General features: G+C 39.4%; 1 protein-coding gene across 2 annotated transcripts in view; it reads left to right on the top strand.

The window, feature by feature from the left end:
* Nucleotides 1-3,173: 3,173 nt before the first annotated feature.
* Nucleotides 3,174-15,475, top strand: part of ARL8B (ARF like GTPase 8B) — a 34,844-nt gene continuing 22,542 nt past the window's right edge. Inside the window, exon 1 of one of the 2 annotated variants that reach the window (XM_081969615.1) lies at nucleotides 3,174-3,320. In XM_081969615.1, the coding sequence (XP_081825741.1) occupies nucleotides 3,282-3,320 (39 nt within the window). In that variant the 5' untranslated portion in view covers nucleotides 3,174-3,281. Of the gene's footprint in view, nucleotides 3,321-4,596; nucleotides 4,955-15,475 lie in introns of those variants that run through there. The other variant, XM_081969614.1, reaches the window with a different exon arrangement.

Below are 15,475 nucleotides of genomic sequence, written 5' to 3'. Positions count from 1 at the left end.
CTATGACTATCACTAAAGAGAACTATCATCTTATGATTCTTGATTAATGTATTTTTTTCTTTTTTTCCTTTTACCTACACTGAGAGCATGTGCACCAAAGACAAATTCCTTGTGGGTCCAATCACACTTGGCCAATTAAGAATTCTATTCTATTCCAAAGGATGTGATCTCTTTTAAAGGATGATCCCCAGATCATTTTGCTTTTGTGCTATTTATTTACAGGAATATATATTATGGTACAAAAAGACTCAAGAATGGTTTACCCTTTGACAAAACAGATTAAAAACAAGTAAGTAGATGTAATCGGTATAACCAAACCCACAGAAATCAAATTGTCATCACGTGCATTGCCCACAAAGCCCAAAGGAATGGAGGGAGAAGGACAGATGGGCCTTTTCAAGAGGCATAGCATTCCACAGTATGGGGGTTGCCATCAAGAAGGCATGTTCCCACAATGCATAGGAGACACTATCAGTAACTCTTATCATGAAAGATGCGCAGGACAAGTTACTATGGGGTCCTTGATGTTCTCTGAGCTTGGTTGGGGTTGTTTTTGTAGCAAACTAGATGACATCACCAGCTCACTGATGATGTTACCTAGTTGGTTCTGAAATGTTTACAAGAAAACAAGTTCAGAGAATACCAAGGACTCTACAGTTCAACCTTGAGCTACAAATATTCTCTCTTTTTTTTCCAGGACAAGCCGCATTTAGTGAGAAAGACCATCCAGATCTTTGTACAGGTTTATAAGTTACAACCACCATCTTGACTTGGGTCCAGAAGCCTATTGGCTATTGAATCTTATTGTCTCTGTGTTAAGAACCAGCTTTTTGTATCACCTGCATTATCAAGTTGTGTTCAAAGACAGCCTAAGCACAAAACAAAGTGGGCATGAGTCACAGTTGTAAATACTTCCCAGTCCAGAAAGGCTCATTGGAAACTATGTGGTCAAGACTTTCCACTTGATGATACAAAGGAGATCTCAGTCCAAGAAGACACAGAAGTCCAAGAAGTCACAGATGTCCTTCCCTCTTCTCCAAAACTAATCTAGTGAGTGGGATTGAGTCAGTTAGCTCAGTTAAAACAGTTAACTGTTAAAACATTGAATATGAGCGTGTTTGGATCCATCAGTCCTGTTTAGTTCCTCTTGACTGGGAAATATTCAGATATATTTTGTTTAGGATCTCTTTAGCTGAAACTCCATCAGTATGTCCATAATCTTCTCCCACAATAGATTTGGGACTGGGCAGAAGTTGCCTAACACAGCTTTATGAACTCTCCCCTTTCATAATAGGCAGTACTTCTTAAGAAAGCTTTAACCACCTCCTAAATCTGTCCACACACCTTTAAAGACAACAGATGGATTAATGGCTCCAGCCTATAGATGGTATAACACATGTCACAGATAAAATCTGGTTCCTCAATTGCTACAAGATCAAGAGTGTTACTTTGAGTCACAAGGCATTATTTGATCTAGATTCCCCATCTAACTCTGAGCAAATATGTTCTGCAAAGGATTGTGGAGATATGTCACAGTGGCCCAAAGGGCAATCTTCATCCTGTCTTTCCCCAAAATAGCACGGATAACTCCCATAAAGGTTGCTGGATACCAGTCTGCAGATGCAGGTAAGGATGTAGTAGAAGGAATGCTTTGCTACTCCTATTCCCAGAGTATAGTCCTGTGGTCACATTCCCTTGATTTGTTTTTTGCCATTATATTGCTTAATGTTTCAAGGATCCCTTGGTATCTGGACCAAAAAGCAGCTGCTTGGGAGCAATCTCATCTAACTACATAGAGTACAGTGGGACACAATTTTTGATTCTCTGGGAAAAAATTCTAAAGCACCTTCAGAAAACTCTCTGGATTCAGCTGGTTTCTTAGTCCAACTGTTTTGTCTATCATTCCTGCAGTTTGTGTGAGACAACAATATGCATGCATACAGAGTAATCTGATCATTGCAAAAGACTGACAACTTGTCCCCCATCTTCTGACCACACCACCATTTTAAAGTAAACACCAAGTCTCACATGCAATCTTGTTATATGTGAGACATGGTGTTACATCCTCAAACCCCCACAGCTTCAACCTAAAACTGTCTACTGTGCACCTCACCCCATTCCTAAGACGTCTGTAAAGGGGGGGAGAGGAATGCATAAGTGCACCAGTGTGCCTACCATCCCTGTCCTTTATTTGTACTCATTTCCTTGGTTCATGTCCTTGTTTATACTTATACCGGTTATCTTTTACATGTTTGACAAACAAAATAAATAAAATAAATACAAAATCTCTAGTCTGCATAAGATCACAGAATGCGTGGGGGAAAACAGTGGCTTATTCAGTATGTATCCTAAATTAAACAACAACAAAAATCACCCTGAAGGCAGAATGTATCATGTTCTATACCAAGAACATCAAATGTGTTCCTGAGATGGAAACAGTGCAATCAAACAAAATAGTCAATTAACACTGCAATCTCACAGTTGGAAACTGGGGGACCATGAGTTTTAATCCTGCTGTAAGCACAAAGCCAGCTGGATGGCTTTGGGCCAGTCATTTTCTCTCAGGCCTAGGAATTAAATCCACTCCAACTTACTGGCTTCATGTTCTGAGCTATACAGACCACCAACTTTATGAAGTCAAGATGCACTAGTGAGGGAATGAAGAAAAATTATGAACAGCTCGCTCCTACAGAGGCATGAGGACCTTCCTCATTTATCATCTGGAAGACTCAAATCCAAAAAAAACCTCACTGGCACTTGTACATCATCTACCCAACAGCTTTAACACTGATTCCCAATGGAAAGCCAAATGGATCAGTGAATGCCGAGATATATGTCAGAATGCGCAGTGTGACTATGTGAGACAACCCAGGAGCAAATACAGTAAACAGAGGTTTGTATTCAAATAGTGATTTTACCTACAAATAATATATACATACTTTAGTCAGATCTCAAACAAACAACAATCAACAATTGCAGCAGGGAAGCACCCCTGAAGAGAGAGATAACCCCCCCCCAAACAGGGTCTATTCTTATCAAATGCTCTTAAAGTGATATCAGCCCAAAAATGGTATGACTCATTAGCATTACATCACCGTAGCAGCTGGTCAGCTCTTAAATCATCATTACTCTGACAGAAGACATATAAATGACCCCACCAAAAAAGTGCCACACTTTGAATTACCACGTGTTGGAAGGAAAATCCATCTGGTTCAGTTCCAAGCTGGGAGAAAGATGTGTTCTGAAACAACACGGAGGCTGATTGGAAAGAAAGTTTACTGATGAACAGAACCACACACAAAGACAGCATGCATTTCTGGGTCAGCTGAACAACTAGCTGAGTGAGGGGAAAGGTTCTTATATGACTCTGTGTTTTTGAAGTTTGGGCTTTGTGCAATATGGGCTTTGTGTTTCTAAAGAGCATGTTGGGCAATTCCCATTGTGGCTGATGGCTTATGCCCTGTGCTGGATTTTGGGTGGGGAGCTGCTTCTCATAATCCTATTACTTGGCTTTTGCTAGCTGTCACACTTTGCTGTAAGGGGTTTTGAAATATCTTGTCTTGAATGGACTTCTGCTGGCAGTATTTGCTTTGCTTATGAATGGAGCCATCTAGATAGTTGGCTTCTGCTTTCAATAAGCTTATCTCCTTAAGTGACAGATCTGCTTCTTGTTACAATGTTTTCTTTAGGTGTCTGGTTGGAATGTGGAATGGGCTTCAGGCCATTTTTTTTATTAGCACGTTGATCTTTTGGCTTTTCCGAGGCTTTTCCTTAAGGCTAATATTTCTAAGGCTTTTCCTTATGGTTAATATTTTATCTGGGATAACGGGTATGTGTGTATGTTGATTTCTTCTTACACGTCAGCAATGGACAATCCTGAATAGCATTTGCACCTCACATGTTGGGACTCTGTATAAATGGGATATAGTATCTTCCCCTCCATGTGACTGCGGGGTCCTATGTCAAACTGTAAACCACATAGTGACTGGCTGTCAGCTGAAGGCATATACTGGTCCAGGATGCAATTTTTTTAAAAAATATAAACGATGCTGCGCTTCCTTTATATGGGGTAGAGACATCGGTATTTAAACATAGATCTTTTTAACGTTTATATTTCATTATGTTTTACTAATCTTGATGAAATGTTTATATATTGCTAGTCCATGTATGATATGCCATACACTAAATAAATAATAATAAGCCCTAGAAAGCAGGCAATTGGCAAACTACATCCAAACTCACGCCAAGAAACCCGCAGGGACTTGTCCAGGCAGTGGCGACGAGTCAAAACTGACTCAAAGGCATCCGCGCACAAACAAAGTAACATTCATCTCTAGGATCAAGGTTTTCACTTAAAATCACTTCAAAGTGAATTCTGGCTCAAATTTCTTCCTGACGGGGGGCTAGGCAGGAATTGCACCCAAGCAACGAAGAAGTAGGGAAGGGCAGAAATTGTTAACCCAGACCAGCTCTGCCTCCCCGGCTGTCTCGCCGCCTCTCCTTTTGTTGCGTCGGTCTATTTATCGGGTGGAGTTTTAAGGAAGCCGTTCTTGTCCATACCTCTCGGCCTCCTTTAGTCTTCCACGGGTGCGGCGCCTCTCCGCTGCCGACAGAGGCCGCTGTGAGGGAAGCCGTAGGGACGGGAGCCGTTCTTGTCCTTACGGCACGCTAAGCCGTCATATGACCCACGGAGGCGAGGAGCCAGAGGGGAACAGCTGCAGCCGCCGGGAGTCGGTGTCGTGGTGACGGAAGGCGAAGCGGAACGAGTTGAGCCGGCGAGGCGGACGCAGGGGAGAGAGACGCGGGGCTGGGCTTTGCTGTCGCTGCCACCATGCTGGCCTTGTTGTCTCGGCTGCTGGACTGGTTCCGGTCGCTCTTCTGGAAAGAAGAGATGGAGCTGACGCTGGTGGGGCTGCAGTACTCGGGCAAGACCACCTTCGTCAACGTCATCGCGGTGAGAGGCTTCGGAGCGCCCCCCCGCCCCGCCCCGCCCCGGCTCGGCTCTTTCTGCCCGGCCGGAGTTTGGGGAGGGGAAGGGAGGGCATGAAAAGGGGCTGCTTCGCCGCTTGCCCGGGAATCCAGCGGGACCAGAAACCGGCTGATCTTCCCCCTTTTATAGAATAGGAATAGAATTCTTTATTGGCCAAGTGTGATTGGACACACAAGGAATTTGGCTTTGGTGCATATGCCCTCAGTGTACATAAAATGACAAGATACATTCGTCAAGAATCATAAGGTACAGCACTTAACGATAGTCATAGGGTACAAATAAGCAATCAGGAAACAATCAATTTCAATATAAACCATAAGGATACAAGCAACAAAGTTACAGTCCTGCAGTCATAAGTGGGAGGAGATGGGTGATCGGAACGATGAGAAGACTAATAGTAACAGTAATGCAGCCTTAGTGAATAGTTTGATAGTGTTGAGGGAATTTGTTTAGCAGAGTGAGGGCGTTCGGGGGGGGGACGACGACGACGACGACACTGTTCTTGTATTTAGTTGTTGTCTTGGTATGCAGTGCTCTATAGCGTGGTTTTTTTCGTATATATATATATATATATATATATATATATATATATATATATATATATATATATATATATATATATATATATATATATATATATATATATATATATATATATATATATATATATATATATATATATATATATATATCCATTTGAGTCTGCAAGCGCTGGCTTGAAATGCTGCCTTTACGATGGTGGTTTGTAACGGGGTCACGTAGGAAAAACGCCTGCAAAGAAGAAAGATCGATCCTTTCCTCTTCTATCCCTACGCGCGATGTTTCCTGGGCAGCATTGAGCTGTATAACTAGTAGCTATCCGGGCCCCGTGGCTTGGTGCAGGTTTTTAAGCTTCGTGGCGTGGGATGCTGCTTGCCTGTAGGGACTGAGTCTTCCGTCTTCTTGGGGATGGGGTGGGGCTGAGGATTTTCTCTCTCTCTTTTTAACCCAATTGTTCTTACTCAACGCTTTGGAGAAGACCAGATTGGTATCTTCACCTGGCTGGACCGGAGCTTCCTGTGTAGTAAGCACTCCTTTGGGATGAGCAAGGTCAGGAGCTGCTTGCTCTGGATTAACCCTCCGGTCCTTGGGACTGTTGTCATTCTGAATCTTTTGTGGGTGTGGCATTCCCCCCTCCCCCAAAGGAATCATCTAATAGTGGAGGGTAGAGATTCCCAGGGTGGCGGAGACAAAAAGGTGTTTGGCTTTATGGCGTTCTGCCTTGCTTTGGGATTTGCCTGCCCTGTCCCTCTTTTGAAAAAATGGGACACAAGGTTTAGATGTAATGCAAGATCACTTATATGTAGAAAATGCACTTATATGTGTAGAGATTGGCCTCGTTATGTAGGACTGAATATTGTGGGATGAGTCGGAAAACTCAGGATTGTCCTGGAACTCCTTGTATGTCAGATATTTTCCAGAAAACATATAGATGGCTCATTCATATACCAAAAGTTGGTTACAAACATTCAAAATTTATTGTACGTTTTAACCACTGCCTGTAGTCTTGCTTTCCTAAATGAGAATTGAGGCTACCTCTTGTGGAACTAGCAATCTTCTTGCACCTCACAGGCAAGGTATTCTGTAGTATAACAGATACTTTTCTTTGTCTTAGTCTTCATTTTACCTCGATGCTAATTTTCTTCTCAGACAGTATCAAAACAATGAGCTCTGTGAACTTAAGGATCTATATTTAGAAGTAATTCTCAGTTCAGTGAGATAACTCTCAAAAAAGTTTTGTAAGTTGCCATCTTTGGTGCAAATAGAAATCTTTTGGTATGCTTTGGATTTGGGAATATGAATCTTTATCCGCTACTTTGTAGCAAAAATTACAGTGGGGAAAATATGTTATAGTTTAATAGGCGGTTATCCATTCAGCTTCTTAGAACAGTGCTTTTTATCTGTTGCTTTGGTACTGGAATAAGCTGTGCTGAATTTATGGCATACTTAATAAAGACTGAGGGGATCTAGAAAGATAAGAGTTAGTGAGTAACATCTAAGATAGTCATATGATAGAATAAAATGGCCTTTTACTTAAAGCAGCAACAATAGGAGGGTGGAGTCAAAGTGCTGATGGAAACTGGTTGGGATAGATTAAGAAATGCTTTTGCAATGGTACAGTTTAGAACATGCCTCTTTAATTTGGCTGCTGACTTGATTATGCATGCTGAAATTAACTCAAAAGTCTTTGTTGGTGTTTTTTAAAAATGTGTTAGTTTGACAGAAGAAACAAGATATGTGTAGCCAAGTTGGGTGTTCCTGGTAACAGTATTGTTCACTGTTGCTCTAGAAATATCATTTTGGTATATTTAAGGTAGTTGTAATGTTGTAATTTACAGTTATAGTTTTATAGCTTGCGGTATAACACTACAGCTTCATCACATGCTAAGTACAGCTCCCCTCAATATAATAAATTTTGTATGTAAATATTTTCTCTTTTTGTTTATGTAACTTAGAAATGGATCCTGCTTGGCTTTTATTACATTTTTATCAATAATGTGCCTAAAAGAAGAAACTATGCTTTGTAGAGAATACCATGTAATCTTGCCCTGAACATTAGGCAAGAGTGCATTTGTAAATATATTTAAATGAGTTATCACTCTTACTAGCAAAATGTGTAAGTATATTATCTGAGATTGAAGCAGGCAATTGAAGCCATTTTAATCTTAAAATCCATTGATATAAATATTGTATTTTAAAACGTATGATGGGTACAACCCTAATTCTAACAAGATTTTCAGGTGCCTTCTTAAGGGGGTATTTAAATGAAGCAGTCCTCTGTTTTTTTGGTGGATTAATGTTCTAGGATCCAATCTGGATCAGTCACTGGAACTTCTCCTGCTAGAAAGAGGTTCCCTGAAGATGGGCTCCAGTATGAGTCTGAAAACTCGGAAGACAAAACCTCTAGTCCCAGTGATTGACCCAAACTGGATTCTGTAACATTATTCTGGGATCATAAACACATGGCACAACATAGGAGTACAAATCCATCAGGACTAGATTCAGCAGTCCATCTGCATTTAAAAGACAAAGGCCACTGTTTTGAAGACAACAAAGTCCATATCTGATTTGAAAGAGAGGTAAAACAAGAAGGGGGTAAAGAAGAGGGGTAAAACAAGAAAAAGGGGTAAAACTGAGGGTAGAACAAGAAGCAATGGGTGGAAACTAATCAAGGAGAGAAGCAACTTAGAACTGAGGAGAAATTTCCTGACAGAACAATTAATCAGTGGAACAGCTTGCCTCCAGAAGAAAGTTGTGAATGCCCCAACACTGGAAGTCTTTAAGAAGAAGTTGGATAGCCATTTGTCTGAAACGGTATAGGGTTTCTTGCCTAGGCATGGGGTTGGACTAGAAGACCCCCAAGGTCCCTTCCAACTCTACTATTGTATTATTGTATTAAAAGAGGCCATCTATGTCAAAATTAAATAGCTCTCTCTCAACAGAGGAGGAGGACTATACCATCATCTATCTCCAATCTACAGCACAGTCCACTCAGCAGTTCCAAGGCTCCATACCCATTTGTACCACTCAGGTGACCCTGATGAAACATAAACCTCCAGGTGACCTTAATGACTCACTAAAAGAATGCAAATGTCCAGCTGTCTGCAAGGAATATAAATCTTTCCATTCCCCACCATGCAGTTAGACAGAGCTGAAGAAGCTTCTTGGACAAGAAGTGAAACTTCTTCAAATAAAAACCAGAAAGTTCAGTTGCCTTTTGAAAAAGCATCTTTGGGACAAACATGACCTGGATGCCTGAGAATCTCCATAGCCATTATCCTGGGACATATATATTTGCCTTCATTTGTTATTCATGCTCTATTTAGGAGATGAGCAGGTTGACGTGTTCTTTTTAATTTGGTTGATACATACAGAAAAGCTTTAGCATAGACTAGGTAAGATAGGATCCTAAGATACATTCTTGTTCGTTGTTCGAAAGGTTCTAAATGGGTTCTTTGGCAGCAAAACACTATTTTGAGGAAGAATATAGGTCTTATCTATAGGTTGTTGAGTAGGTGCTTGAAAATCCTACTCCTAGTTGATTCACCCTTTTATTTCAGGTCCTGTATTTTATTTGGATGGGTATAGGTTAGAGTTGGGATTTAAAGTTTAACTAATCCAACATTTTTCCTGAAATAATTTACTTTTAAAGAGGGAAAATCATTGCAGGTTCCTTAACTAATTGATGAGGAAAATAGACAAATTCTCTCCCTCCTATTCCTATATAATCTTTTTTTTTTTTTTGAGGTGATGAGTTGTGGTATTTGGGACTATGTTTAGAAATTCTGCTTTGTGCATAGACATTGCTAAAAATTCAAAAGAGGGAGTGTGCAACCACAAATGAAATATGTCCTGAAATTGATTCTGAATAGGGATTTCTTCTTTAAATTTAAAATATATTGATGACTTCTATGGTTGATAAAAGAGGAGAAGTAAACTACGTAAGGCCAAAATCAGACCGCTTGCCTAGGCAAAAGAAAATAACAGGAAAATTAGGCAAATATTAGTGGAATATATTTCTATGATCAGCACTCAAGTGCTAAATGTATTACTATGACAATGTTTTGCTTTGATATTGTTTTAGTATAGAGACCTTTACCAAAAGCTGTAGCAGAATGCTTAAGTTAATATCTAACCAAATTAAACTAATAAAACATGATCCTGAATATCTTGTTCTTTGACAATTGTATTACTTTTTTGAAGATTACAAAGCAAATATGTTTAAGTGAGGTAGTTATTGAATTATAATGGTGAAGCCAAAATACATATCAGCAATGATTTATGCTAGCTTCTTACTCCAATTATTTTTTGAGAGGAGAAGGCTGTCTGTGTTAGCTTCCTTTCAAAATAATCTTCAAAGTAAACATGCCCTCTTGTAACCTCTTGTAACCTTTCAGATGAATTGTCAGCTATCTTTAACTTGGCATATATGACTGTGTTTGTATAGATGAAATAAGATTTTGTTTTTATTGATGAATCAAATTATTAGAAAGAAACTGCATCAACTGAGTTGCTGTTGCTAACATAATTTTTTATTTTATGAAAAAGAACTTTTCATCTTAATTCAATAAAAATTGGTTTACTAGCCTAAAATGGAATGACATACAGAATTCTATGTGGAAAGAAGGGAGGGTTTTGCATATAAGAAAATCAAATTTGAATTCTTAAAGCAGAAATAGAATTCTTTATAATAAGTTGGACCGTTATTTGTTAATTCAATTTGTGTAGTTGTAGGACTACCAAATCTGAGCATAAAAAGTACGGATAACCACAAGATAACTACAGAAAGCCCTCACTCTTGGCTGTCATGTAATGGTATACTGATTTTTAAAACCCCAGTTACATAGCCCTATTAGCTTATTGTTTCTTATTTCTCAGTTGAGTACAAATCTATTAAAATGTATCTTTACAGTACAAGTCCAATGTTTAACTTTAATGATTAACTTATTTTAAAATTGATATAATGTTCTCTTCCAGCTAGGCTCATCCCAAATAACAATTAGTTTATTTAGGTCATGGCCAATATTTTGAAACACTTTGAGGATAACCAACATAACTGGGTTAACAAGTGAGTTATGCATTTATAACTCAATTTGGCTACAGCGCAATGGCTTTGTTGTTCTTTGGACCGTACCTTATTGCCATGTGGTAAATGTCACAATGTGGTACATTGCTTTAGAATGGTATTACAAACCTGCTTTACTATTGTGTTGGTCTTCCATTGATAAGAACAATATCTCTCCAATAGCAGATTTAAATTAAAAATTTAATTCATAATTTGCCAAAATATAGGCTCAGGTCTCTGTGGCTTATATTGTATTGGTTTTCTTGTACCTTTTTAATATGTATCAAATGTTAAAAGATAGTAAGAATCCTTTCTTAGTTTGGAGTTGACACACATTTAATGTTTTATCTTATTACTCCATCATATTCTTGTATTGCAAGTTTTGTTTAAGAACTAAAGTGAACATGGTGGTCAGACGTCTAGCTAAAGCTTTCATTTTTTTCCCATTTGGGAATGAAATATACCTTTTCTTTTGGGTTGTAAAGTATAGGATAGTATTATAAATTGTATACGGCATTAGAAAAGGTATATTTGCATTTATGTACATGTACCTTTTTGTATTGGTGTTCTTGTACCTTTTTAATATTTATTAAATGTTAAAAGATAGTAAGAATCCTTTCTTCATTTGGAGTTGACACATATTTAATGTTTTATCTTACTACTCCATCATAATTCTTGTATTGCAAGTTTTAGCAATGCAAGAATTGCAAGGACATCTGGAACAATTTCACTTGTCTTAATGGTAATGCAGGTAGTCCTAGACTTACAACCATTTGTTTAGTGACAGTTTGATGTTGCAACGGCACTGAAAAGAAAATGGCTTATGATCGTTTCTCACACCATTACAGCATCCCTGCGGTTACATGATCAAATTTCAAGCACTTGGAAATTGGCATGTATTTATGATGGTTGCAGTGTCCCCGGGTCATGTGATCACCTTTTGTGATCTTCTGACAAGCAAAATCAATGTGAAGCCAGATTCACTAAACAACCATGTTACTAACTTAACGACTATAGTGATTTGCTTAACAGCTGTCGTAAGATGGGTCAAAATTTTCTTAACTGTCTTGCTTAACAAAGGAAACTTCAGACTCCATTGGGGTCATAAGTTGAGGATTCCCTGTACTGCATGGCTTTTGACTGCAAAGTAAGCCTTATGTACAATGTTAGTTTCTTATGCAGTCATCCGTCAAACTGGATCATGACTTATTTTCCAAACGGATGTAATAGTAGTATTACTCACGAAATACGATGTTACAAAACCAGATTTACTACAAAAGAATACCCAGCCCATCTAAATTCAGAATATTTAATAAAGCTGAAATCATCTGTTATGAAGCAAAGCATGCCACACCACTTAGTGTATTAAAGCAAAGGTTGCAGAGTTGTATCTGTTCTTCTAATTTTATGGGATAACATTTGTGGTGATTAGTGGTTGCCAACATGGTCACAGATGTTGTTTTGCTAATTTATGGTTACTGGGGCTAAAGCTGGTGGACATACTCTCCATGGCTGATTTTGATATATGAAGGTTTAGCAGTGACCTTTGCTAAACCTTTCTTGTGATCTTTATTAAAAAGCCTATGCAAAGCACAAACAAGTTGCAGCTCTAAATAGGAAAAGGAATGCGAAAAAAATAATGAAATGGCTTTTTGTAGGAATATATACAAGTATATCACAAGTGAAAAGGAAATTACAGCTGCATTTCAGTTGAAGTATGCTTGCAAATAAGGCAATCAGTTAACGCAGTGGCAACCCCTCCCATTAAAACAATTGAATCCAGATATCACTATGTTGATTTGTGTAACATATTGGCCATAGGGGGAGGGTTGTTGAGGGAAAAGGTTTCTGATTTATCTAAACAGAAATGCTGAGTTTCCTTATGCAACCGAGTGAAAAAAGTTTCTCTAGGCCTAAAAATTAATGTTTCTGTTTTTGGTCATATATACTACTTTCATAGTAAGAATGATGCCAGTTTATTTATACAGTTATATACAGCAGTGATGGCTAACCTTTTTGTCATCGTTTGCTGAAAGCGCCCCCGCGCACCTGCACCCATAATGCAATGCGCATACAACACACACACACCACCCCTCTGTGCATGTGTGAATGTCCCCCTGCAATTCTGCCTGCGCATGTGCACGTTCCCCCCACCCCATTTTGGACCTAGTAGCCTTCTGGGAGCAAAAACAGGCCGCACCCCTCTGCACTCCCTCCCCGCCCCCATGCATGCGTGCACAACCCCCTACTCCCACTCCCACTCATGCGCCCCTCCCCCGTGCATGCACGGCAGATACCCGAAAATCAGCTGGCCAGCAGGAAGCATGTGCACATGCACAGCGGAGCTGAGCTGGGGTGATTGGTCGCGTTACTGCAGAGAGAGCTCTGCGTGCCACCTGTGGCACACGTGCCATAGGTTCGCCATCACAGATATAGAGCATTCACTTCCTAAAGGATTTGGGTGGCTTGCAAAACAGAATGCAGTGTTCAAAACCATTATTGATCTACCTTAATTAAGTCAGCCCATTGCCATCAGTGCATCTATTCATTCTGTCAAATGTCATTTTGGAGTCTAGAAGGTGGAGACATTCCATATCTTGGGTGATGCAGTAATTAGGAGGCAGGAAAGGAAAGCCACTGGGAAGGTGTGTCAAGGTTTCACTGTCCTTATCTCCAGGGAATGGAAACTTTTAGCGTTGATTGATTATTGAATATGAGCCAAGTCGTTTTAGACTCCTAGCAACCACATACATTTTCTCCATGTCAATCCTTACCTTGCTCTTTCAGGTCTCTCAATGTGCATTGAACGCCATTGTAATTCAATCCAACCATTTGGTTGCTGGTCATCACCTTCTCATCTATCTTTTTACCTTTTCCAGCATTAGAGCCTTTTCCAGAGAGTTGGATGTTCACCTAATGCATCTATTAGTTTTCTTTTTTTTTTAAATATTTTTTTTAAAAATTTAAACACAAATAATACAGACAGTAAATATATAACTGAACACAAACAAAGAAAGACAAAAGAAAAAAGAAGAAACCCACATATCACAGTGCACCCACCCCCCGGAGACCTTCCCCCCCCCCTTATACTTCTTAGATATACAATATATTCCAATTGTGCCCAAATACTCTCCAAAACAACATATATCTTTGAGTAGGTTTATTCTCTTTGCCTTCCACCAACACTGATTTTATAAAATCCCCCCATATTTCATTATAATTATTTACTTTAATCATCCCTTTTTAAAGTTTAATTTCTGTTATTAATTTATCATTTGTTGCCATCATATTTCAATATACCACTCACCACTCATCTCTTTGAATTTGCCAGTTTCGTCCCCAATATTTAGCCATCACTCATCTATCAGTTTTCTTGGCTGTCCACAGTATAATCAGGAGTCTTCTCCAACTTCAGTGTTCAAAGGCTTCAATATTCTTCCTATCCTGTTTGTTAAAGATGAACTTTTGCTTCCATAGAGTACCACAAGAAATATCATGGCTTCTGATATTCAGCATGGTTGATATTTAAAGATTGCACATGGCAAGGTGAATCTGGGTGGGATAGTTGGTTTTTTTAGGTGCCTGGATACCAAGCCATGTAGTGTTTTAAAGCAGCACTTTGGATTGGACTGTACACAGTAGACAGCAGTTAGACAGCAGTTATACTGTTAAACATGTCATGTTCATTTAGTGAATGAGCACTTCATTTTCATTCAAACGAGCACTGTAAGCACCCATATTTCTTCAAAGGCAGTTCCTTGTAATACATGCTACAAGTCTTATTACCTGTTTTTCACCTAGTCTGAATATTTAATGGCAATTAATTTACAATCTGATAGTCATAAAACATAAAATCACAATTGAAAGCAAAGAAGACATCCCAATAAAAAGTATATGCAAACAATGCTTAGTTTTTGTTGCTTCAGTTGCTATTGATTCTAAGTGACGAACCAACTACTTACACATAATAAATAACAATGAGGTAGTAGTAATAAACAACAATAGATCATGCCTGATCTCACTAAGACAACAGTATTATTCCTTGAAGGCTGTTGAGTTCAAATACAGGTGGTCCTCAGTTAAGGATCTTTCATTCTGTCGTATAGTCAATTGTTTGACTATACAATAGTGCTTATTGGTCCTTGAAGTTCTGGCTGTTACAGAACCCCTGCAGTTATGCAGTTGTGATCTGGGCCTTCAGCAACTAGTAGACATTTCCAAGAATTGCAGTTTTTTATGGTCACATGGTTCTGATTTCCCTGACCGCTGCCACAGATAAAGTCAATGGGGAAGATAGCAGGAAGTTGGAACTCAGAGTCACAATGAGATCCTTGTTTAATGTCAAATGGTGATTTGTTTAACTATGGTGATAGTATTTAAGGACTGCTGGAAGTGTCAGAACTGCCATCACTAAGCAGCATGGTTATGTGACACTGCACTTTATGCTTAGTGATGGATATTTCAATCTCACCATTGTTAAGTGAGGACTACAGATAGTTTTAATAAATTTCCAGAGGTGCTAAAGGAAGAGACTATTCTTACCTCCTGTGAAGAATGTTTCTGTGTCCTATCCTGCCAGATATCTTGATAGAAGAGAGCCTCAACAATGCTATATAACTGTGATGACAAACCTATGGCATATGTGCCACAGATGGCATGTGGAACACACTCTGAGGACGTGCGAGCCGTCACCCATCTCAGTTCCACCGCACATGCGGATGTGCCTCCAACCAGCCAGCTGATTTTTGGGTTTCTGCTGCACATGTGGAAGGCATGCACACATGTGCGGGGGGGGGGGCACAGAGGGCAGTGCGCCCCCACATCCTATTTTTGGTCCCAGGAGGCTTCAGGGAGGCCTGCTGGGCCCAAAACAGGCCATA

This window comes from Natrix helvetica (genome assembly GCF_964273705.1).
Source record: "Natrix helvetica genome assembly, chromosome: 1".
Taxonomy (NCBI): domain Eukaryota; kingdom Metazoa; phylum Chordata; class Lepidosauria; order Squamata; family Natricidae; genus Natrix; species Natrix helvetica.
Note: the sequence above shows the minus strand (reverse complement) of the source record. Positions and strands in the feature narration are given on the sequence as shown.